This window comes from Gymnogyps californianus, chromosome 4 (genome assembly GCF_018139145.2).
Source record: "Gymnogyps californianus isolate 813 chromosome 4, ASM1813914v2, whole genome shotgun sequence".
Taxonomy (NCBI): Eukaryota; Metazoa; Chordata; class Aves; order Accipitriformes; family Cathartidae; genus Gymnogyps; species Gymnogyps californianus.
Genome location: NC_059474.1, coordinates 8,549,659 through 8,575,942, shown reverse-complemented (window position 1 = coordinate 8,575,942; position 26,284 = coordinate 8,549,659). Strand labels below are relative to the sequence as shown.

General features: G+C 41.8%; 2 protein-coding genes across 3 annotated transcripts in view; one reads left to right on the top strand and one right to left on the bottom strand.

Moving 5' to 3' along the window:
• Nucleotides 1-971: 971 nt before the first annotated feature.
• TACC3 (transforming acidic coiled-coil containing protein 3) lies at nt 972-21,490 on the bottom strand. Its single transcript, XM_050895630.1, has 16 exons — nt 21,443-21,490; nt 17,487-17,667; nt 17,201-17,346; nt 13,648-14,763; nt 12,385-12,484; nt 11,738-11,930; nt 10,653-10,705; nt 9,650-9,783; nt 9,448-9,559; nt 8,589-8,741; nt 5,573-5,649; nt 5,441-5,484; nt 4,243-4,403; nt 2,778-2,884; nt 2,432-2,552; nt 972-1,145 (listed from the first exon to the last, which is right to left on the bottom strand). The coding sequence occupies exons 2-16, from the start codon at nt 17,664-17,666 to the stop codon at nt 1,080-1,082; spliced, it is 2,763 nt and encodes a 920-aa protein (XP_050751587.1). The 5' UTR covers nt 17,667; nt 21,443-21,490; the 3' UTR covers nt 972-1,079.
• A 3,061-nt stretch (nt 21,491-24,551) lies between these two features.
• Nucleotides 24,552-26,284, top strand: part of TMEM129 (transmembrane protein 129, E3 ubiquitin ligase) — a 28,344-nt gene continuing 26,611 nt past the window's right edge. For both annotated transcript variants that reach the window (XM_050895302.1, XM_050895301.1), the window contains exons 1-2: nt 24,552-24,756; nt 25,430-25,904. In XM_050895302.1, the coding sequence (XP_050751259.1) occupies nt 24,552-24,756; nt 25,430-25,904 (680 nt within the window). The remainder of the gene's footprint in view (nt 24,757-25,429; nt 25,905-26,284) is intronic.

Genomic DNA, 26,284 nt, shown 5'->3' with positions numbered 1-26,284 from the left:
CCATGAACTTGAAGTGTGTTAATTAACTGTAGACCTGCTCTATAGAGTGTTCCTGCTACATACAGTTGCCAATAAACATAACAATACTGATCAGTAGCTACCTAACCAAACAGTAGACTCCAGATCTCCTAAGCACTGCTACTCATTTTTCCACCTGCCCTAGCAGACTACCCTTACACGTAAGGGAAGGGCTCCAAGTACAGCTAAGAGCACACCCAGCAGCAACAGCCCTTCTGAGAGGAAGGCGCAGCGACTAGTCAGGCAAGTGAGGGAATGACCTCCCAGTAATATTAGAAATAAAAAGCTGTAGCTTGCAATGAGACAATCCTGTTAATGTCTGCTAGGTAATAACAGCTTATCTGAGATGTCTGCTATTGTCCTAGTTAAAGCTGACTTCATCATAACCTGTGACCTGCAGCCTACATCTCTCAAGGCTTTCCATTACAGGCAAGCGGCAGGGAGTTTGACTCGTGACTGGAAAGTCAACAGCATCAGACAGACTAATGACATGAAAAAAGTCACAGCAATAGAGTACCAAGCAATCTGTCCTGCTATTCAGTACTCTGGTTAGCTTGTCTGCAAAACAGAATCACTCTAGCTCCTCTTTTAAAAAACAAAAACCTGAAGTTCCAAATTTTTTTTACATCACCAGACACTTTATAAAACTTGACCTGTCACAAGTGCTATTACAATCTTGTAACTTGGGAATGTTTTGATTTAAGTGAGACAGCAGGAAGTGCAAAATAGAAACATGGCCCATGCTGATCCTCACCAGCAAAGCCAGGTCATGAGTACAGAACCTTGATGTTCTTACACAGGGCAAAGACTGAGGGCAAGATGATTAGAAGTTGTCCCTTTGAGCAACACGTGAAAGCGTTATGCAATACATTGTTACCTACTGGAAGCAGCAACTGAACTTAAGTTTATTGACATTTCCCACAAAAGGTACAGCCAGTAATACACAAGACAAGTGCAAATTAAGAGTTTTATTTCTTCCCCACATACATAATTAAAAAGTGAGTGAACACACAAGACAGGAAGTCAGAGAGACTAGACATATTTACAAGACAGTTAAGCTATCAAATTTTTTCCATCTTCAAGATCAAGTCATCACAGATTTTCGTTAGTTCATCATTTTCTTTAGTCTGTTGAAGACAGAAAAAAGTGAGTTTCAAGTATGCCTAACCTATGCTACATCCATGTAGTGAGCTGAATCACAACAAGTCATGTTTGCCAACACATGGAATAGGAAGTCCATTTACATGCTAGTGACTCATGCAAATTTACTCTCAAGGAAAGTCTACTTTGTAGGTCACATAGCACCCTTAAGAGCCTCGGGAAATGAGCCAGAGTCCACTATACTGTTTCTACTTCTTCCACAGACTTTCCCATAATATGGGGAGACCAACTGATCTAGGGAAACAAGACTTTTCAGACTCAAAGTCTTTGTTAGACACACTGAATTTCAAGATAGTGACAGTTTAGATTTTAATCTTCACAAGACAGACAACTCTGTAGGATGATGCTTTGATACTTTTACATGTGGCAATAGTTTCCAGTTTGTATAATTCTGTATATGGTCAAACCATTTTAATAAGAGTTCTTAACATTAAAATGTTACTGTATTTATAACAGGAACAAAACTAGTTCTGTGTTAAATGGCTTGTTTCATCTCTCCATTTACAGGCCTACTGTTTCCTCAGCTATGCAAACCTTAGCCATAAGCCTGAACACTTAACACAAATATGGGACTCTTCCCTAACAGGAATGTGTCAGCATCATCTACTTTTGAGCCTTCAATGCTGGTAAAGATACAACCATGATGCAGTAAAAATAATAGTATGCATTTCCAGCAATATGACTTTTAATCCTCAAAAAGCTTTTTCCTTTGAAGGGTTCTAACAAAGGAAACTTATGTGCCTTTACAAAACATTCTAAGACTTCACCTATGCAATATGAAACAATGTAAAATACAAGGATTAATGGCCTGAACAATATTGAAAGAGTTCAGTCAATACAAGAGAGTCTGTGTTAGTGCTAATAGCTTACAAATCATGTTTATGAACAAGCTGAATGAGAAAGTTACTCAAGATTCATTCCCAGATTCTGCTCTGGGACATGTTTAAGTTTTAGATCACCATCTCCTTCAGTAGTTCAGATAACCTCCTGATACAGTGGCCTGTATTGATCACTTCTGCAATCCACCTATGGGAACAAACCTTTTGCTCCAAAAAAAATCTAAACATACAGATGAGTCTTGACATAAGAGTTGTGCCTTAAGTTTCAATGCCTATTTCCCAAAGCCTGCCAGGACAGCAGCCATCAAAACCAGCACAGTTAGCATGGCTATTTCTAGCACTGGTACAAGGTAGTTCTTGACCTACTCTAAGGCAATAGCTTGAAGAGACTCACCCGTGGCATTTTGACTAACCTTTTGTTCGAGGCTCCTCTCTAGAGACTGGATCCTCATTTGTTCTTTGCGGAGACTGGCTTGTAGTGCTGCAGTCTCCGATTTAGCTTTGCTTCGTACCTGGGCAATTTCCTCATTTGCTCTGAAATGGAAGCAAGATGGTGTTTACATCCCCTTCAGACAGCACAGCAAAACTTTTCATAGAATCACAGTAGATGCTTGTACTTTGGCTTAAAACATTTTTAGTTTAAGGATTAATCCAAGTTTTGGTATTAATGAACCACATTTTGCAGCTAAAAACTATGAAGTTTCACTAAAAGACTATGTATTTCACTCCCAGTACTTGGCTTCTTGACATGGTACTTACTGATGCAGCTTTTCTTCAGCATGTGCCTTTAGTGCCTGATATCTCTGCTCCTCTTTTTTAATTCTAGCCAGGTATTCTTCAGCACATTTTTTCAGAGCTTCTTCATTCTGTCCCAAAACCAAGAAGCTTAGTTAGCTTTTTACATGCTAGTAGATGGAAGAGTCTCTCCACAAATGGGCTATTTGACTACACCAAAGTGGCAGTATTTGCTCATCAGAATAACAGGAACGACTGAAGTCCCGCAGACCTACGTAGGGACTAAAGCTCCCCCTTTCAACTCTCTTAACTTTGCAAACTAAGATTTATTCACCCCATTTCCCTCCCAATATACTGTTTATTTAGTAGCAAACTTTACTAAAGCGGAAAGGTCACTGAAACTAAGGTCACTAATCAGTTGTGTGTTTTTTGTTGTTTTTTTTTTTAAATCAGCTTTGTCTTAGCTTGCAATTGTCCTAAGAATAGCTAGAAATCCAACTACTTCAGAAAATCCATGGAAAGATTCAGGCTTTGGACTCTGATGTAAATGAATCCAACATTAACAGAAAGAAAGTTACCTTGGTAGGTACGGACACTAAGACACCTTATTTTATTAGCTATTACAGCAAGTTGGAACTGTTTGAAACAAGTGCTAAGATTCCCTACTAATTCCAGCTCCTGAATTTAGCAACTGTTTCCAATTGATTCGTTAACTCTGTGCTAAGGAATGGGCTTCTGAATTTAGGGTAGAGAGATGGAAAGGACACAGGATGAAGGAAGCCTGACATGTTAGTAAAGCAGAAACTTCAGTCTTAACACAGACATTATGCCTGTTTCTCAAACGTAGACTACCACGAAACTTGTAACAGGCCAGTTCCAAGCTTGAGTAAATAGGGGACATTAAAGGATAACTGAAGGAAAAAGTCTGAAGGCACTTGTTTAAACACCAACTGAATCCATTTTTATGCATTTCATGCAATAAGAAACCATAGCTTATGCTCCTCATTAGCTTCATTCCTCCAGTTTCTAAAGATGCTACAGAATGAATGCCTGACTTTACCAAGTTAGGAGTTTTTAAGCTAAAAAACACCCAATAAACTATTATCATTTTGATTTGTAATAGCAAATCCTCTTCAGCATCCATTCAACATGATGTAGGGGAAACAAGCTGCCCTTATGCAGCAGTTGCCACATGAGAGTCTGTCTCTATGATTAACAGAAAAATTATATGCATACAGCAAGAAACAGCTCATTCTTCTATTTGAAGAAACTTTGGCTTCTAACAGAGAGATCATTATCCTACTTTAAGCCAGCCACTAAATACAACAAACCAGTAATTTTTTAAAATCTTTAAACAAACAACTTAGCACCTGGTTTTACAGGTAGTGTCTACACTAGCTAATTAACAGCTGCTCTAGAAATTCATCATTTCCTCTCCACTAAGTCTCACCTATCTTGGAAGGATATTATTTGCATTATAGCATCTTACTTTGCGGTAACCCTCTAGCACTTCTTTCTGTTTTTCAAATCGTTTGAAGAGTTCAGAGAAAGATTTCTCCATAGAGTTCAGATCTGAAATAACTTGTTGCTTCTCTTCCACCATCCTCTGCATTTCTTTCTTCGAAAATTCCTTCTGCTTCTGAGCATCCTCTAAAGAAAGTGGAGTTAACAGGGTTACACTCATGATAGTTGTTGCATTAGCATAAAACTAGTTCCATAGTATGAACAGATAACCCCCACACCTTCAATTCTTCATCTTAAGCAAAGAAGGGTTTCATAATGTAGTCTCTCCTCTGAAAGGAGACCATATATTTGCTTTTAAGGAAGCAGACATTCTTTTTATTTGCTACATATTACCTCACACCAACCCTAAGGCCATTAAAGACCAATTATAAGGTGCTTGCCCAAAGCATTGCTTCTCCTGCAATGTAGTCAAAATACTACACCCGAGTTTACCATAACAGGAGCCTCAAATGTTGTGAAAGAGGCAAGGAATCCAAAAATATTTGGTTTCATTAAATATACACAATAGCTGGAAGATCTGGAGGAGACTGGGATAACAAGCCAAACTAGCATAGCAAACTCTTTCAGAACAAGTTTTTGTTAGCACATCTGAGCTATGTTTCCCATAGGCTTAAAGAAGTACAAAAAAAGCTGACATAATATTCAGTCTCAAAGAACTAAGTTTAAGCAAGGCACAGATTCAGCTATCCAGCTTTGAACTAGGACAATGTACCTATACAACAAGAATTTCACTGAATGTCTTCCTAGCTTTGAAGCCACAAACTTGACTGAAAGCAAAGGCCAGATCTGTCCAGCAAGAACTCCTACTGCCATCTTATCACTTAACAAGGTCAGATAATAAGTAGTTAGACACAAGGTGCAGACAACTGAATCTGCCAGTTTTAATAAACCAACAGCTTGCACTCCACTGGAGAATAAGGAAAAGTTAGATGTGTTCATGCCTGAATCGGGAAGTCATCATTACCTACCAAGTGATATCATGTCTGCATGAATACACATAAAAGTGTTACTCTAACTGCTTTGTCTGAAACCTTACACTCACCCTGGAAGCACTTGAAATATTAATGCCATCAGAAGTGAAAGAGTACTAACTTCAGTCAGTAACCTTAGGCTAAGCATGCCCCACCCCCTCCAGGCATTCAAAGTGTAAATATGGAACTTACCCATCATTTGTGTTATTGTACCTTCAAACTCAGCAACTATTTTTCTAAAAAACATGAAAAAATGTTGAACATAAGTTAGAAAAAAGCAGCTGGAGTAAATAAGTAGATATAAAAATCAGGATGGATTCATACCCCATTTCCTTGTATTCCATATGAAGCTTATCATACTTCTTTTTCCATTCCTGAGTCTCCAGCTGTTTCTCTTGAACCTTTGAGGGGAAAAAGTAAACCTTTATTTCTTACGTAGGAAGAGATACAAGATTTGATACTCAGAACAGTCTGAAGGGCAGCTTATGTATACTTATAGCTTGATATGGAGAAAAATAAGTTCTAACTGCTTAACAGAATCAAAATTGTTTCATTACAAATTTAAGTCAAATAAGATGTAGATTGATATGTAGACTTTGCATACATGATTCCCACTGTTACCAATATCTCTTCAAACGGCAAGATCGGAAGCAACTCAGCCAACCTCTTGGCTACTCTTATTCATCGTATATGTAGATCATGGTTCCTTGTCCAGTTATGTTATCTCAAGAAGTAATATTCTCTCAAGTGACATGTATTTCCCTTTTATTTACAAGGCAGACAAAAAGTCACACAAATCTGCTAACCTTACACAGGAAAGAGCAAATACCAGAAGTCCATTCTAGTCAAGATCAAATTGCTGTTTGGAGTAATTTATATTCAACACTCAATCCTCCCCCCACTACCACGTTTCCAAATTTAAAGACACCTCAGTTCATTTAAGAATAACCATACCTATTTCACATCAGCTGAATTAAAGCAGAGCTCACAGTAACAGTATTAAGCAATATAAGCACTCTTTGCTAAATGCTTTGTGCAAACTCCATAAGCTTAATTTTGTCCTGGGATTTCTATTAAGAACTGTAACACTCATAGTTGACTGAGTGTGGGAGGCCTTCAATGACAAGAGAGGCCCAAAATAAATAAAATAACCTGGAATTTTAAGCAAGAGAAGGTGAGAGCACATGATTACTGCTGATTTCCCCTCCAAGTTGCACAGTATACTGTAGTACACTGATTTTCAATATTTATTTTTAATTCATTTTAAATGTATTGTAATATTTCAGGTGACAGGAAGTAGGGCACAAGTGAAAAAAGAATGTACCAAAATATAAAGAGAAAGAATTAACAATAGTTAGGCTAGAAACAAATGTTACAAAAGCAAAAATGTGTCAAGAATGAAACAGGCTGGAAACTTTCATTTGCAAACACAGAAATGGTTCAATAGACCCAAAAAAGCATGCTTCCATGAAGTGCTGTATTTGCCCGGAAGGAAAAGAGGCTTTTTTTTTCTTCTCCTCCCACTCTTGCATTGTTTCACCAAAAAAGTAGTCTTAAAATTTAGTCTGTCTTTCTTTCAGGTTAATGTAGTAATTCCAAGCATTTTTATTTAAGTGACACACAACTGGAGTCATCCTGTCACACCTGTCTTGCTACAACTATGTTTGCATACTTAAAATAGTTCTTTGAAACGAGAGATTAGAGCACCAATTTTAAGATATTACAAGCTTTACCCCCTGTCCTGGTTTCGGCTGGGACAGAGTTAATCTTCTTAGTAGCTGGTACAGTGCTGTGTTTTGGATTTAGTGTGAGAATACTGTTGATAACACGCTGATGTTTTAGCTGTTGCTAAGCAGTGCTTATCCTAAGTTAAGGATTTTTTTTCAGTTCCCCATGCTCTGCCAGCAAGCAGGTGTGCAAGAAGCTGGGAGGGAGCACAGCCAGGGCAGCTGACCTGAACTAGCCAAAGGGGTATTCCATACCATGGAATGTCATGCCCAGTATATAAACAGGGGGGAGTTGGCCAGGAGGGGCAGATTGCTGCTCAGGCATCAGTCAGTGGGTGGTGAGCAATTGCATTGTGCATCACTTGTCTTTTCTTGGGTTTTATTTCTCTTTTTTGTTATATTCCTTTTCATTACAATTATTATTATTAGTTAGTATTATATTTTATTTTACTTTAGTTATTAAACTGTTCTTATCTCAAACCACAAGTTTTACCTTCTTTCCCGATCCTCCTCCCCATCCCACTGGGAGAGGGGAAGGGGGAAGCATCTGCATGGTGCTTAGTTGCTGAGGTTAAACCACGACACCCCCATTATTACATAAATTCTTCATTTTAGATCAACGTATTAAGAGTTGTTGCCTGTCAAAGCTGCACTGGTTTTCCTGTACTAGACAATATGCTGGGTAAAAGTGTCCTCCTGAATGACGGAAACCAAAAGTTACTCCTAGAAGAACTAGTATCTTTGTACTCTAAAGGGAAAGAATAACTTAAGCATCAAATAATCATAGGTCATCTTTGTTTGGTGTCCTTAGTGTCACTGCCTGCAGTACAGCTAGTCAGGAATTTTGAATGCTCCATGTTCTTCTGAAGTTAATTTTTAAGTGACACGATTAGCCTTAAGGACATTTATACTTAGGTACTCCTCTTACATTATTTAGTATTTGTAAAGTTACATAACCCAGAAGCCATAATGAATCAAGTACTCAAATCTTTGAAGATACATAACTCTTCTTGCATCAGTAAGATGATGGGGGTTCAAAAGCAATTTCTGTAGTGATAATTACAGAATATGTTTGAAATGTCACTGACTACTTCTTCCCTCATCCACTAATGTTCTTCTCCAGAGTGAGCTCCAGATCTCACTTCTATTTTATTAGCCAGACAATGTTGTGCCTCCCCATACCACAAAAAACCCTGATCACTGCACTGAATTGGCATTACGGTTTTATCTTGTTTTAAGGAAATAATTATATCAGAAGAAGCCGCTCCATCCCATTGGCAAAAGCAGGTATTTCCTGCCTAGTTTAATAAAGAGTATTCAGATCACTGGTATTAAGCCTAACCATTCCATCTGATAATGGATGCTTTTTCATAGTGACCAGTTCTAAGGCAGAACCTGACTGATAGTGAAGTTTACCATATTTTCTTAGATATTAGCTCTGAAGAGTTCTATACCTACTGCTCCTATCAAGTGCACAGCAAGTGTTTCAGAATGAGGTGCTTATGTCAAGTATGATGGAAAGAATTACCAAGTATAGACATTTATAGCAGATAAGCTAAACACAAGGGACTTTCAAGGCTATGCAAAGTTCTGCTTTGGAAGGGTCACCATACCTCTCTTTTAACCAGCTCAACGGCTGCATCCATGTCTTTTTGGCTATATTTTAGCACATCTATAATAGCATCCACTGCAGTGTTTGTGGAAGCAGCAAAAGGGAGTGGAGGAACACCACTAGTCAGGGAGTCTGGAATTAGGGGATCTGTGTCCTGTGAGGAGAAAAAAAAAAAAGTAGAGTTTCAGATTCCTATTTTCATGCCATTGATTAGCTGTATGCAGATTATTCGATGGTAAATCAATATATTTTACTTAAAACACCCAAAATACCTCCATAACTTTGTTACCATACTTTCTTACTTTGTAGATATCTTTTAGAACTATGTGGTTATCTTTAAGTTATAACAGAGACTCCTATCCACCAATTATAGCTATCAAAAACCAAGCAGATGACACCACACTGTTCCCCACCAGTAAAAAAGGCACAATTTCAGGATGAACTGCTGCGTGCAGATCTGTTCATAAAAGGCTGTTCAGACTATAAACCTCAGACTGTAGAGCACCAAGTTTAATCAAAGAAGCACTTTTCATTCCAGCAGTGCAATTAAAATTTTGTCGCTTCAGCTGCACGAAAGAATGCTTTAATCAAGCAGTCTTAAAAGCAGCTCAAATTCTCCTAGACCATGTGCAATGCCACCAGTTTCCACAAAAAAAGATTTAATACTTAAGAAAATGAAGTACACCAAAAAGTTCAACTTTGATATAAGTGAGTATCCAACCTGGTTTTTAAGATAACAGCTTAAGCATTAAGTATTCTGCAATCCTTAGAATATCTGCATAAGTCTTAAGTCCAGAACCTAGCCCATCCCTTTCCCAAAATATCAACATGAAACCTGATAACATTCTGGACACCCTTACAGAAGTTGTAAATGTTCCTAGAAGATCTAGTCCTTTTGGTTTTTCTTCATTTTGAAGACTCACTGCAGGCTTTTCAGCTTCCTCAAGCAATTTACTTAAATCAGCAACAGGACTAAAAATGAACAAACATACACCATTATATTCAAGCGCTGCCTTTCTTTGTAAAGCTATGTACTACAGCCTAGACTAAGTCAATACCTACCCACACTGAAGCGGAGCTGTCATGATATTCGTATTTGTTTCAATAGTACCAGAAATTGGTTTTCTTGGACTGTCTCTCAACAGAGGGTCAAACTTCAAATACAGGGACTGTTTCCTCAAGGCAGACTCTTTGAACTGAGGGAAAAGAGGCATAAACTGGCATATATGCTGCTTCACAGCATAACACACACATCCCACAGGCACATAAATAATACTCTGGAGAGAGGGTGAGCCTATTCTTCAGTGGCCAGAGCATTGTTCTCAGAAGAAAAATTACGTAAGAGAACTCAGTGCCCACAAGCTTAAGTCCTTATGTAATATCAAGTGAACTCAGACAGAACCAAAAGGGCAAACTTTTATGAACTATTCAAAACCAGCAGAAGACACCGAAAGGGGAAGATAGTATTGTAAGCTGAATGAGCAGTGTATGTCATTCTCTGTCTTTGCTCATACAGCAATAAGGACAAACACAGCATGATCAAAAAACAATTTCAATTCAGTGTATTCACTGTATATTCAGAGCCACTCCTACTCTGGACCAAAGTAAGAGAAAGAATAACTAAGCTGAACTGATTAAAACACAACATGCCCAATTTAGAGACAGATTTCCTGAAACTGCCCACAAAACAAAAGAGCTTAGGAAAAAAATATTTTCAAAACAATGATCCTGCACTTTCAAAGCATTATGTTCTTGTAGTTTTGGCAACCAGAGAGGTGAAGTGTCATCCATCTCAGTTTCACTGCTATTAAAGAAAAACAGCACCTTTGCAAACTGAGAGCATAAGACCTCTGATCCTTAGCAGAATTGCTTATAACTACATTTCCTTCCACCACCACCCCTGCCCAGCCTCATAGACACATTTGTTCAGAATAGAACCTGTATTTCTGTGGGCAAGTTCAAAGTGAAGTTATTTCATGAAAACACTTAAGGCCTGACAGTTTCATTTTCCTTTCCTCTCCCCTCTGCCAGGGAGGCAAACAAAACATTTCAGTGTCATACTTACTGATGAAGTCCCAAACTGTTCCAGATAGTCTATTTCTATGCCCATTCCTAGCACTGGAAAAGAAGGAAATGATACAATGAAGATGCAATATTGTCATACTGTCTCACAGTGAAGCACCCACAGACAGAAACAAATAGGTATGCGTACAAAGTAAATAAATCCTTGCTCTCAAGTCATAAGCACTAATTTTTCATTTGCAAAAAATACTGTATTTCTATCTGGACCTGAAAAAAAAAAAATCGGGCAAAGACTTCTAATCTAAATGAACTTACAGCTTCCATTTGTCCCCAAATACCTGTAAGAATATGTAGAATTTAACACACAGTTGAAGAACTTCTGTTGTTCTATTATTCAAGTGGCAAGCACACTCAGATACTCTACTCTTTTATACAATGCCCCATATAAGAGCAAGATTGGCAATCTCACCATTAAAATTAGCAGACAGCTTAGATTTGAACAATGAAATTATAGCCATTTCTCAATACACTGAGTCCACTCAAGCATTAAGATAAGTGACAGGCTGCACTGCAGTCAAGTCATTTGCTCATCCTTCCACACCGTGCTCCTACAAGGAATAACCCTTCCAGGTGGTTAAGTCACAGCTATGTAGTAAGCTTTCAAGACAGGCAGGCAAGTGCAGAAAGACCATCCACACTGCAATATGAAATCAGCATTCAAGTAGTGCTAGGGCCTACAGTAATCTACAAGACTCAAATACAGGCAGTTGCATAGCTCCAGCGCTCTCAACTTATAAAGTCCTTCCTACCAGAAGTGATTTTAAGGGAGCATTTTTTCAGCCCAGAAAGCTGCCACTGAAACTCCAAAAAGATTGTTTCTGTACCATCCTTCCAGGCAGCTGAATGCTAACAGCCAGCTTTTTGAATTTAGCTTAATCTAGAGAAAGTTAGAAATAAGCTTAGGTACATTTCCCAGCCCTGCTAGTCATGGCAAGTTTTACAGTCCTTTCAGAAGAGCAAAATGAGAGCTAAAAACTAAAATAAATGCCAAAACTGAAGTAGAGAAGTACATACACAGAGGTTATTGTAACAGTGTATTTTCAGTCTATTCTAAAGAAATGCCCTTACCTTCTGACGATGGTCTGAAGAGCTCTTCAGGTTCAGTGCTAGCTGTCTGCTCATCTGCTGTTATTTCAGTTCTGTGGGAACTAGGTTTAATTTCTTCTGCAGACATTGACTTTTTTCCACTGTCAGCAGAAACCAAATTATCTTGAGAGGGGACATTAGCTGGAGACTTTTTAGATGGGCTCATTTGCTTCTCCTGATGAGAAAAAACACAATCCTTTTTACTGTTAAAATAATGATTTAAATGCAATGAAAGTCACAATAATGATCAAATTGGTTTGTCATAAACTAGCTGGGCAGCCAGCATAATAAACCAAGAGTTCACAGCCACAGAAACTAAACTACCAACACTGAGTACAGCTCATATTATACAGGAGTCACTTTTTTAGAGTCCACACCCTTATGTTTGTCCTTGTACGTGACTGCTGATCAAAAAAGATACTAAATACCAAGGTACCAATTTGGCCATCTCTGATGTTACCTTCAAAAGACAAGTCTGCACAGCTGACACTTCATTCTAGAGCTGCTGAAGATGCATAAAAACACTAATTCTTAGACAAAATATCAAACATGGGTTTGACAAGGTAAGTCAAAGAACTCTGTTTCATGGAACAACTTGGTAAGAACTAGCTATCTTTCCTATACCTTACCATGGCTATCTTTCCTGGAAGTTCAGCTTCTGCTTGAACTCCTGGTTTGTCTGCTTGAGTTCCTGGCTTGTCTTCTACCACACTCTGTTTGATCATTTCCCTAAAGAAAAAACAAAAAAAATCAAAATTCCAGTCACACAGACAGTTCTGAATTCTATTTACCAGATATACTGAAGCACTGAACGAAGTAAGCTTATTTGAGAGTTTCTACTGCCACAGTACAGGAAGCTTTAAGGAGGGTGGGGATGTAAATTCACTGTCTTGCCTGCTGACAACTTAAGTGACAGAAAGCTCTCCCTCCATCAGAAGCAGTGCTATCTAGGAAGCAGCAAGTCACAGCAGTATCACTTATTCCTATTCACTTAACACTGTTCTCTTATTTCCATTTGTTAAGCCCTTTTTTTTTTTAATTAAAGATAGGCTTTTTGTCTAATTAAGAACAGAATTACAAGCAGCCTGCTACTCTTCCAAAGTAATGCAGTGATTATTGGCGTAAAGCGCAGAACTTCATTAGAGAAGTCCAATATTTTAGTTACTGCTGACAGCACAAACTTTTCACCTTGGTAAATAGCAGCTGATCATGTTACACAGGGAGCAAGAGAGCAAACATTTCTGTCAAATGAACGTCTTGTGCCAGTCTAGTTCTGGCAAGCACCTGGCTGTCTATAGTAATGCTGACATTTTAATAGTTAGACTTTCTAGGAAAGGCAACACAACATCTCCCATTCTCAAATAAAAAATTTTATGTGGTGCCAAAAAAGTGCAACTTTAGTGACTGGCCTTTTTATTGGAGATGGCATTCAGATACCAAGAACATGCAAGGAAGAAACAGCACCTCAGAGTTCAGCCAAGACACTAAGCAGAGAACAGAACTGCCTAGTCCCTTCACATGCTGCAGGATGTGCAACACTGCTGCTTACTTACCTGTTTTTGAAAGTCAGCAGCAGTCACCCAATTCTCCACATTTTACTCTGATCTTGGAGGAGGGGGGAAAGAGCCACTTGACCAAGGTACTAATGCTCTTCTCATATAAGCCCGTTCCCTCTCATTCCTCCAGATTTAAGAACACCTTTTGCCCAGAGCTAGCCATCTCGGGATGGTTTCCCCAAGGAGATCTTTGCTGTTGCAACATATTGTGTTAAAGGTTACAACATGCAACAGACTCAGCCACTCTTGGAGGAAGTCAAGGAGGTAGAAATCAACTAGTCAGATACCATCACATGAGTTCAAGGTGCTTCTACATTCAGCTACAGATTTACTTACGGATTTTTTGGATCTGTTTTCTCAAGAGTTTCACAGGTACTTGGCCTGTTATCCTGATCCACTGGAAGAGGCTCCCTTCTTGATGAAGTACTATCTGGCTCCTCTTGCAGGTGTGCTTTCTGAGGGCTAGGTTTAGAACACTTCGGTGAGCTGGAAATTTTAGAGCCTCCTCCAAACGGATTAAAGTTTGGATCATCAAGTTTGTCCCAGTCAAACTTATAAGATGCTTTGGGAACCGGGATTTCATCTTCCACATTACTTTTATTTTGCACTTCAGTATTCTCTGGTTTTGTTTTGCTAATAGGAATTTTTTTGGAAGGTGGCTTAATTCCGGGTCTTTTACCTAGTTTTTTAGGAGGTGGCTTTCTAGCAGTGGTATTATCAAAGTCAAATTCCAGTTTTACTGGTCCAGCCTTGGTGACACCAGGCTTTTCTGCAGGTTCCTCTTTGGAGATAGCCAGCTCTTCTGCAGGCTTTGACTCTTCTGTGGAAGCATTTTCTGCTACTGAAACACTCTGAAGCTTCAATTCCCCAGTTTTAGAAGAATTAAGCTTCAATGCCCCAGTTTTAGAAGAAGTAGTTACATTAGAACTACTGGGACCTAAGTTGCCAGATAGTTGTACTGGAGATGTAGGTGCTTCTGCTAATCCCACTGAATTATCAATTTGGCTCACATCTGTGGAAGCAGACTTCACATCCTGCACAGAGTCACTGATTGCTTGCTTAGGGGACAGCTTGGATTTGTTAGACTCCAGCTCTCCCAATACAGATTCTTTACCAGAGAAAAGAGACTTCTCTTCACTTGAGCGCTCTGTACTTGCTGTGGTTGAAGCAAAAGGAGCTGTATCATCAAACAGAGAATCATTACTTTTTTCAGAAGTTTTCTCAGGGCTGCTAGGTACTCTTACAGGAGACTTTTGCAGATTTCCAGGAGAATGCTGCAACTGCACTGAACTTTGAAAAGGATTGATGTCATTTAAGTTATCAAAATCAAGATTGTAGGAACCTCGACTCTTCACTGGCATCTCATCATCTGGGTAAGGAGCCGTGCTGACCTTCTCTGGCATTTGTGTATTTATGACTGTATTGTTTGCTTCAGCGTTTTGTTGATATGTGCTGCACATAAAAAAAAAGAGATCACACACGCTAGAGCTATTTTTTAGACATCATTTGAAGTCATCTTTAGAAAGATATTTGCACAAGAAGCTTTGCATGCTCAGAGTAATCTGATTTTTTTGACATAAGGCAGCTGACAGCAAAAGAATATAACAACAGCAAAATTTCTGTTGCCACCTAAACAGTCAGAAGTTACGAGCTCTGGTACACATGAACTATAGGGAGATCAATCCTTGAAGCTAGTCAGCATTTATTCTTAAGCTATCTGTTCTACACAGCTATGTTATCTTATGCCAGTCATCACTGGAGACTGCTCTACTCACTGCAGCATATGGACATTTCCATTTCACTAGACAGTGAAATATACATTGCTTAGGAGGAGATATTAACAGTAAGCAGCTCAAACACAGGCACAACTAATAGATGAATCTACATGATGATGTACTATGAGTCATGACAGTCTCACAAGTCTAAGACCAAACTGAGTCTGATTCAGGTTCTCCCATTCTAGTCATTACTTTGTCCGGTCATTCTGGCAGATAATTTTTCCCCTGAAAGTATGCACCAGCATTTCATCTATGAGGGCCTACATACCACAATAGAACCTGGACTTCAGACACTCTAAACTCTGTACAACAGCAGATCTGAAGAGCAAACGGCTATACAAGAAAATACTTCTCCAGTAAGAGAAAGACAAGATCCTCTAGCAGAAGAAACAGTTTAAAGAAAGAGTTTGTGTACTCACTACTGCTGAGTATTCTACAAGTTATTGCTCTCCTCTTTACTTCCCCAAACTCTACTCAACTTTTTAGGCTTAGCCTCAGACTACAGAGAGTTAAGCCATTACTTCCTGAAACAGGATTTCCTCCCATTGTTTTGTCCTTTCGTAAAGTTGTTATTTCTATGTGCCATCCATATCTACTGTAGAACAGAACATGATTAAAAGCCACTCATTAAAAACACCACTTTGATAAACCCGAAAGCAAAGGCGGGAGATAAGAGTTCAAGAAGTCCTTCTCACCCGCTCTGAGTGCGTCTTCCCTGCAATACTTCAGCCCCAGGCTCCTTCAACTACTCAGGCCCCTCCCATTCTCCTTCAGTGTTTAACCTCATAAATGCCAGTCAAGAGCGAGACACCTGCTTGAAACTCGAATTACTTGAGGCTAGTCAAAAGTGACACCCTTCAGCAACACCCAGTCCTTTAGCTTATTTGCTACAAACAGATCCTTCGTTTTAAAAGTAGAAAGGACACGTACAGTAAAAGCAATGTCTTGAAACATAGTTATGCCCTACCTAAAACCAATTCAGTGCTAGCCCTTTTAACTCACTTGAACCTTATATGCACTAAATCTTCATTTATTCATGCGATAAGTTTGGGGCATAAATGCAATTAAGTCATTTAATTGTGGTGGCTAGCTCAGAAATACTTTTCTAAACTAGAGTATACATGCAAGTTAACAGTTGAAGCAAATCTATATATTCAAAGAACATTTAAGCATTCCCCACCTTTCTCCCTTCTCCCCTTCCCAAAAACAAGAATAGGGGTCAAATGAAAGTATTGGGTAGTTAAAAACAAGCAAAAGGATGTATTTCCTTGCAGGAGACAAAGCTAAGATCTGAGACTTCTTGCCACTGGGAATTATAGAGTCAGATGTTTATACAAGTTTAAAAAGGGGCTAAAAAAGTCAGTAACAAAAATATGCATTGAGGCCTATTAAATAACACTGTATTATTATACCATTATAACCATATTTCTAGTAAAGGAGAGTTGCAAAACCCCAAACTGGAACACTGCAGACTTTATGCTCTTCTCTAGATAGCTATCATGAGCCACTTTGAGACCCCACACTGCTAGACTAAAGGCGCACAAACTTGTTTGTACTTGGGATTGATATCATATTCACTTTGTGTTGCTAGATTTTCTTTAATCTTAATAGTTATTGACTCAAGGTGTCAACTCAAGCTAACCCTTCCGAAGATGTATCTTAAGGAGAAAAATCTGAAGAGATAAAACTGTACTTAACATACGAGAGAAGAAATTTTAAGGCTTAGCTTTAAGGATTAGCTTCAGAATAGCTGTAGTCTCACATGAAAACCTTACTGTGGGAAACAGTTTTGTATTCTCTGCCTAATGTGTCTCTATTCTCTTAAACTATTTATCCATATCATAAGTCACCTCTATGAAATCAGATACTGAGAGGTTAGAGTTCAGTATTCAATATTACAACCAAGATAAAGTTTTCTTAAAAGTAATGACAATTACCTTTGAAAAAAGTTCGTCCATCAAAGCCAGCATTAATTGTGGTCCTTTTGTACAGTTTACATCTTGTTATAAAATACGAAGTTACATTTTAATAATACAGGTTTATAATGGGAGAAAATTAACTTGAGTATGGCTCACATTGCTAATACTACCAGCGGAGAATACATTACTTACTCAACATTGAAGGGTGCAGATAAAATATCATCCACCAAGGCTTCACTGCAATCATCAAGTGTGAAAGTAGTCTCAAGTTTGTCCGTCATAGTAGGACTTAAGATTTTTCGAGTCTGAGGATCTCTTAGAGGAGTTTGAAAGGTTACCTTTAAGAAAGGGGCGGGGGGGAGGGGGGAAGGAAGAACATGAGCAACACAATATTTTCAAGCTCCAAACAGTATATGAATTCCATAGCAGAGATCATAGAAGGCAAAAGAATATAATCAATACAAAAGCAAAAGTTTACCTTCATAGCTTTTGCCACACTTTTTGGTGGCAAGTTTTCTTTCTGGGACAGGCGTAGAATGGAAGGTCTCCCTGTAGGTTCCAGTGGTGCAAAGAAAATGCCACAGTCTTCTGCTGTTAGATCATCCTTGACGCTTCCCCCGTTTTCTCCATTTTCTGCATTTAAAATCTGCAGACTCATTCTAGAACATCAACATATACAACATCACAGCATGAATGAGAGGGTGTGGTCAGCCAGATGCACTTTCAGATAATCAAAGAAGTTGGAAGCCTGGCACTAGCTAGCAACGATTAACGGCTTCAAAAGAGTTTTAAAAGTATTGAAAAATCTTCATATGAAAAGGTGTATCTCAGAAGACTCTGAAAGCATCTAAATGCAGCACTACACAGCCCCTCTGCTTTTGTTAGGGCTCTGAGAAGTTAATTGTTGATATTATGCTTTCCACAGTTAACATTCTATCCTTACTAATTAAGCTGCCCATCCTTTAAAGGGAGCTCTGTAATTTGCAAGTTTCTTCATTCCCAACCCCTTAAAGCCAGTAGTGACATACAGTCATGCCTCTTGTAATAGGGCATCTAGCTAAGCAAAATTACAGCTTTTGCAAGGGGCAGATGACAATCATTTCTCTATTTTATTCACATGGTCTCATTACTACATTTACATCTGCAAATAGCAAAACCAATTTGGTTAGTTAGGGTGTGTTTAGGATCAGAGCCCTGAATAAAATTATTTAGCTTTTTCGTGCACTGTCTGAGCACGTGCTGCTTTGGTAAGACACATGGTACTTAAGAATTCTTTGCAGCATAGACATTATTGGTATGCAAATCTGAAAAAAAATGTAATTAAAAAGGTATTTCTTAAATATTGTTCCTACATTGGACATGCACAAGCTTTAGTAGACCATATAGGCTGACCTAACCTAACTAGTATTTCAAGCGTGAAGGACTTGAAACTACAGCCTGTATTGCAACTAAGATTAAGGATGAAAATAAGTTAGAAATAGAGAAAGAACACATTTCAAGCATGCCAGGCAAGCCAGCACGTTATAGGTACTTGAACTCTGTCTACCTTTTATTCCCATTGGAGCCTTTGCTGTTCTTAAGTGTTTAACACTAATACTCAGTGATGCTACTGCCATTTCTTCGAAACAGACAAAAACCAAAAAAGTACCAGAGCACAGAAGGCATGTTAAGCAAGATCTAGGCATAATTACTGTCCATGAAGGATGACTCCTGAGAAGCACAGTTAGCTATCTGACAAACCACTAACAAAGTGATTTCTTTCATAGGAACTGATGCGCTATCTTGTACCACCTACGCAAGACAATCAGTACCATCAAGCGGAGGAGATGTTGGCTTTCTGCAATGGATAACCATTCCAAGTGATCTCAAATGTTTGATTTGACCAAACAGCTAATCCTTAGCTTGTTTTTCCATCCCCCATCATGCAGTCAAGATTAATCCAGAAAATCAGCTGAGGAAGACTCCAAACAATTGTCTTCATTGTCATAAAGAGGTAACAAGAACACTCCCACTGAAAATTTTAAGTCATGTTTTCAATCTCATTACCCTTATGTATTCAAATTTCTGTATTTAAGCCTCCGTACATATTTCACCACTCTTACATTAATCTTTATGGGAAAATTTGCTTCATACTCTCCACTGAACTCAGCTGCTTTGTCTGCAAGCCCGACAACAGCACTTTTAATCAGCAATGGAATGCAAACAATGGCTACAGAAGCAAAGGCAAGAAAAGCTTGCCTGTATTAGCTATTTCTTCATTCCTTCTTTATTTTTCATCACATTCCCACTTTAGCCCAGGTTATTTTATACATATTGTTACACTGACAACTTGCAGAATTTGAAGTGAACTTCATTGCTTTCCTTCATTCCAAACTAAAATTGAGACAACAGATCAAGTGAATCTTTACAAACTGTAGTTGTTTACTGTAATTACTTTAGAAACGAAGCCTAGGACTTGAAAAAGTTGTCAACACCTTCTAAAACCAGCTCTGTAAACAGCAAAGGTTTGTTTGGAGACTTTTTTGCATTTGTCATTGAGCTACTTGTGCACCATTGCTAAACCAGATTCAGATCATTAAAATACCCAATAAATTGACACCATATACATACACCACATTTGCCCAGCATTTTAGATATTAAATCTAAAAAAAAAAGCCAAACCAAACTCCTTTCTAGGATTATATCATTAAAAGTAATTCAGCATTTATTTAAAATATTTGCAACCAAGATTTGATATAAGTTGTATTTCACAAGTTCATTAGCTAGTAGCTGTGAAAGCGAAAGGAGATCTTTTTGTTTAAAGCGGTCAGTGTCCAAGGCATGCAAGTATTGTGAAAGGCAGCAAGTTTTCCCACTATGGCCAAAGTTCACAAAAATGAAACTGCTCCTAGTTTTAGAAGAATATTTATGCAGGCATAAGCAGCAGTCTGTCATTCTGTATTTGAGAATGAACATAAACTCAATGACATCAGATAATTAAACCTCAGGTACCTATCATTTGTAAATTGAGGGCTTCATGGCAACTACCTGTTGTTTAATGAACACTGGGGCACAATATCCAAAACACCAACGTGGTCTCAAATGCCTAAAAAAGCCACTGAACATGCAAGGCAGAGATGGAATTTTTCTATTTAATTATCCTTCTGAACTCCTCCAGCAGCTAAGATGCAGAGCACTTGCTCACAGACAAAGTAACTTAGTATGTGCTGTGAGTATTTCCATACAAACTGACACAGAGCTGACTGCTATGTAATTTTTTTTAGTGCAAACATCTCAATTCATGACAAATAAACACCCTTCTAGTTAACCGACTCTTCCATAATCACGACCTTCCTCTGACTACCCAAATCACCCTACTCTCAACAGACCATTTGAGGAAGGGGAATGCGCAGCAGTTTTAGCCAAAACCAAGCTCGGGAGGCAGCAGATGCGGAGCCCCGGCCCAGCCAGCCTCCTTAACCCCCGGAGCAGGCACTCGGGGCCCGCAGCCCGTTCTAGGGGAACAAAAGATGGCCTTGGCCTTCAGCGGCTGAGTCACAGGCAGCCGCTCGGGGCGGGAGCCGGTGATGTGAGGCTCCTCCGGGCCGTGCAGGGGAGAGGAGGAGCAGCAAGGGCGGGGAAGGCTTCGCAGGCTCTCCGGGAAAGCACCGTCCCTGTCCATCATTGCACCTAGCCATGCTCTAAGTGAAAAAAAAAACAAACCCAAAAACCCAAACCAGAAAACCCTCCCCCAGCCCCCCAATTCCCCAGGGTGCGCCCAACACTCCTGGGTCACCCTAGGCCACAAGGGCCCCACATCACCCACCTCGAAACGCGGCGGGGTGCCCCCAACAACCCCTGGCCACCTAGGCTGCCAGAGCCTCCCTCTGCCTCATAAAGCTCCCAGGCTCACTGAAGTGCCCGCGTATATTTCCCCCCCCATACTCACAGGTGATACCGAGTCCCCATCAGCCCCATATCACCCTCAAAACACATAGAGATGCTCCCAAGATCCTCCTGAGCCCCACCTCAACCCCGAATTCATGGAGGAGCCCCTGAGCTCCACCCCATCACCTCCCCCCCTTATCCCCAAGCTCCTAGCTCCGCTTCATCCCCAAACTCGCATAAATTCCCCCAAGTCTCTTAGTCCTAAGCTCACAGAAGCGCCCCTGAGACCCCTCGACAGGAGCTCCTCCCAGCCCCACACCACCAAGTTCACAGAGGGAGTCCCCGAGCCTGTCCCCCCCAGCCCCACACCACCCTAAGCTCACAGAGGGGGTCGCCGAACCTGTCGTGCCCCCCCCCCAGCCCTACACCACCCCCAAGCTCTCAGAGAGGGGTCCCCGAGTCCCGTCCCCCCCACCCCCCCCAAACTCAGCGGGGCAACACGCAGCTCCGTAGCCGACCGGAGCTACCCCCTCCCCAGCACCCCCAGGTCCCCCAAAGGACCCCTACCTGCCGGTGGGGACCGGGTGCGAGCCCGCAGAGCGCTCTGCTGAGGCGATGCGCGGGACCCGGCCGGCGCAAGCTCCCCGCCCCTGCAGCCACCGCCGAGCAGTGCCCCCTCCACCGTCACCACAGGATTTCAAATTTCAACGGCAGCCCAGGCCCGCGAATGAGGAAGCGGCATTCGGAACGCGCCCGCCAATCAGAAAAGCGTCCTGCAGGGGGGCGGGGACAGCCGCGACCCGTCGCCGATGAGCCCCCGCGGGAGTGCACCCCCCCCGCGCGAGGCATGTTGGGAAGTGTAGTGCGCAGGCGTTCGTCATGGCGCCGCGAACAACGGTTGAAGGCCTCAGCCTCGGGGCGGGCGGCAGCCAAGTCCCGCTTCAGACCTACGCTCGGGGAAGCGCGTACCGGCTCTGGGGGAGAAACTGCGGGTTTGGTGTTCTTCGGGGAGAACCGTGTGAGGTACCTGTGGCGTTACTGCTAGTCCAAGATCAGGCCCCACAGGACTTAATGGTCTCTGGGGGCAGAGACTTGTGTCTGCAAATCCCGAGGTAAATAATCCCACCCTTTGGCATGAAATTTTAGAAAAGCAAATTCTCAATGCCCAAAACGTTTTGCAGTGGAAGGAGTGAAGTGAGAGGTCAGGGACAAAGTGCTGAAGGCTGATACGGATTTTTACGGACCCCAGCGTACCTCCTGGGCATCAGCCTCTCCGTCGCATTGCTTTGTGGCCAGGGGAGAGCCAGGCAGGCCCTTGCCCGTTCACGCTGCTTTGTGCTACGCACACTCTGATTTCCATGCAAAGCAAAATTGGGCAAGAATTTGAGATGTAGGCTCCAATATTCTTGTAGGTGCCTGCTATGGAGGAATTGGGTCTGGGGCCTACACAGGCTTCGTAAAAGAGGTCAATGTAAGTAAACTTGGAGTGTCCCCTGAGAGTCAGTCCTGTGGTGAGTTTTATTAAATATTGTTGATACCATTAGGACTCTTTAAAGGAAATGAAAGTTGCTGATCTAGAAATTACTGCAGGATCAGCTCAGAAGCTGGAAAGCTGTTGGAAGAAGGTCCACATTTAAATTTTGGTTCCATTCAGAGATCCACAATGATAAACAGATCCACGCGAACTTCCGTCATCTTCAGGACTTTTACACAACTGTCCTGTGTAGCTGTTAGAGCATTTTGCCTCTCTTCCCCCCACACAACATAAACCCATCAGTCCCCTGTAGCCCCGCGTACATCCACATCTCAGTTATTCTGCTTCAACAGTCTTTTGAATAAAACCACAGAAAAAAAACTTGCTGCTTCACAACCTGATTTTTATTATTGAACTTCATAGTCCATTCCGCAAATTAAAACAGTCCTTACTGTTGAGTCATTAGACAGCAACAATGAAATGATTGTTAAAACCATAAACTTGCTAACAATGATGTCTTAGAATGAAATAAGATGCCCATAATCCGAGCATAATTTTACTGATGCAACTGTCTTATTCAAGAGTCGCTAAACCACCATGAATTCCCAGTCTCCATCAACAACAGTAACACATCAACCATCTGCCAGCGTAAGATTTCACATTCTGGGGGCGGCATTTCCTATTGACTTAGTTCCCTGTCAGTAGTAGCATATAATGTTGCATGTTGCTTTCTTTGCCGTGCTTTTCCAGTTATGCAATTTCCCTTTTCTCTAAAAGAGACAAATATGGCAGTTTATGGTTATTACAGGGTGCAAGCAGGGGTTTTGTTGCATTCTAAGAGAAATGGCAATTCTTGTGGCTATTAGTTATTATTTGTACTTCAATAGTAACCAGAGATCCCAGTCAGGCCTCCCCCTTTACTGTGTTCGGGAGTGTACAAAGGTATCTTAAAATCTGTCTCCCTTTAAGGCCTTTTAAGATCTTACATCCCTGTCTTGATCATTCTCTGAAGAAAATATTACATAAAATACACCAGGAAAAACAAAGAAAAGTTTTTTCAGACTCTTAAGTAAAACAGGCCATTTGCTTACTTCAGAAGGATGCTGGACTGTTGTGGTTTAACCCCAGCCAGCAACTCAGCACCACGCAGCCGCTCGCTCCCCCCTCCCAGTGGGATGGGGAGGAGAATCAGGAAAAAAAGTAAAACTCGTGGGTTGAGATAAGAACAGTTTAATAATGAAAGTAAAATAAAATATAATAATACCAATAATAATAATAAAATATAATTGTAATGAAAAGGAATATAACAAAAAAAAAAGAGAAATAAAACCCAAGAAAAGACAAGTGATGCACAATGCAATTGCTCACCACCCATTGACTGATGCCTGAGCAGTGATCCGCACCCCCGGCCAACTCCCCCCATTTATATACTGGGCGTGATGTTACATGGTATGGAATATCCCTTTGGCTAGTTCGGGTCAGCTGCCCCGGCTGTGCTCCCTCCCAGCTTCTTGCACACCTGCTTGCTGGCAGGGCATGGGAAACTGAAAAGTCCTTAACTTAGGATAAGCGCTACTTAGCAACAGCTAAAACATCAGCGTGTTATCAACATTATTCTCACACTAAATCCAAAACACAGCACTGTACCAGCGGCTAAGAAGAAAATTAACTCTGTCCCAGCCGAAACCAGGACATGCCCTCGTCCAACAGAGCTCTTTTAAGTTTAGAACTGGATTTAGTTTCTTTTGCCAGGCCTGCGAAGCACAACCTGAGAAGTTTATAAAGCGTGAGGCCATGGGGAGGGTCGGCTACCGGGAGGTTCGAGTCCTGGCCAGCTCTGGGGAGACGGCGGGTGGGTGGGAGGGTCGGCACCTAGTTGGCGTGGGGCCGCGGCCTCGGGGGCTCGCCACTGGGGAGGCTGGGACGGAGGGGCTCCGCACCCGAGCCCACCAGCGGGAGGGACCCGCCTTGCACCGACAGTCCTCTCCGTGCCCGGGGCCGCGCCTCCAGCCCGCATACAGCCGCGGCCGGCTCCGCCCCAGCGGAACCGCCAGCCCGGCAGCGCCCACGCCGGGCCGGCCCCTTCCGCGGCCGCGCCGTCCATCCGGGCCTGCGGCAGGAACTACCGCTCCCAGGGAGCCGCGGGGCGGCGGCGGCGGGTCGGGCCGCGGCGGGAGCGGGCCGTGCCCGGCGGGGCGCAGCATGGAGAGCCCGGCGGTGACCTTCACGCTGGCCTACCTGGTGTTCGCCGTCTGCTTCGTCTTCCCGCCCGACGAGGTGCGCTCGGCGGGGCTGACGGTGCAGAGCCTGATGGCCGCCTGGCTGGGCAGCGAGGACGCGGCCTTCGTGCAGTACCACCTGCGGCGCAGCACCGGCACGCTGCTGGCGCACTCCCTCCTGCCCCTGGGTGAGCCCCGGCCGGCGCCGGGCGGGAGGGAGGGGGGAGGGTCTGGGGGGGGGATCCCCACGGGCAGGTCACCGGTGGGAGACGGCAGCCCTCAGCCTCGCGGGTGTGAAAGGCAAAGCCGCTGCCGGGGCGAGCCTGCACTCGGGAACCCGTTGTGCCCGGCGTGACCCCCGGCCGGGCGGGAGCAAGGGGGTTCCTCACCAGTGTCCCCGTGTCAGGTGCACGCAGGTGTGGGTGAGTCAGGTTACACTACACATCTTGGAAATACAGTATTTTAGTATCGCTCAAGCTTCTTCGTAATGTACACCCTAAGCTTTGTAACTAGTTGGCTGCATCGGAGCACATGCAATTACAAAGGAACAGCATTTTATTTAACCGGCAAATTCAAATCAGCTTCCTTTAGCCTTATACTTCTGCTAAAACTAAGTGGCATCTTACAGGTAATTTTATTCAACCAGCAAGTTCAAATCAGCTTCCTTTAGGTATATAGTTCTGGTAAAAATCAGTGACAGGGAAGAATTTAGGACAAAAGGCTTGAATTTGAGTTGTCATCCAGAAGTACAATAGCTCTGTTGGAGGCGAGCTCACTGGTTAGATAACTATGTGATTTAGGGGTATGTGTTTATGTGTGTGTACTTAATTGCTTTCTGAAAGTAAGTCTTTTTCCTTGCAGGTTATTACCTTGGTATGTGCTTTGCTGCACCCGAAAAACATCTTTGCTTTTTCTACCTGGCTTCAAAAGGATGGAAAACTTTCTTTTTCTTCGCTGTTCTCTTTCCAGCAGTCACCAGTGTTCTGGCATATTACTGGTCACGGAAAGGTTGGAATAATCATCCATTAGCCCGAACACTTGCTGTTCATGCTCTCCCGCAGTCGGGTTGGAGGGCAGTAGCTTCTTCCATCAATACAGAATTTAGGAGAATCGACAAATTTGCTACCGGAGCCCCAGGAGCAAGGGTGATTGTTACGGACACATGGGTCATTAAAGTGACCACCTACTGTTTACACGTTGCCCAGCAGCAGGACATTCATTTGACGGTGATAGACTCCAGACAGCATGAACTCACCCCAGACTCAAATATGCCTGTGCAGTTCCTCACCATCCGTGTTGCCAGTATTAATCCCTACGTGAAGGCATTTGATATCCGGTAAAACAACTACCCTGTTATGTTATATGTATGCTGTTTGATGGTGCTAATGGAGTGCTTTTGTGGCAGATCTGAAGACTCCTTGGGTCTCGTCCCTTCCTTTTTGCTTCCTGCCTGGTGTTCAGAGATGCTGTATGCGCAGTTCTGCCATGCAGTGCAGTGAAGAAAGGTTGTTTAGAAAGATTCACGCACCTACAGTATTGAATGCACAAACAGGTCAAACAGACTGCCCTGTTTGATCCATTCTTAGGAAGAGGATTGTGCTGCATGCAGAAAGAAGTAACCGGAAAAACTTAGGTGAAAGATGGATAACAGGAATGAAAGGGAGAATCTTTGGTCTTCCATATTTTCGGGGAAGAGAAATAGTTATTTGCCTAAAA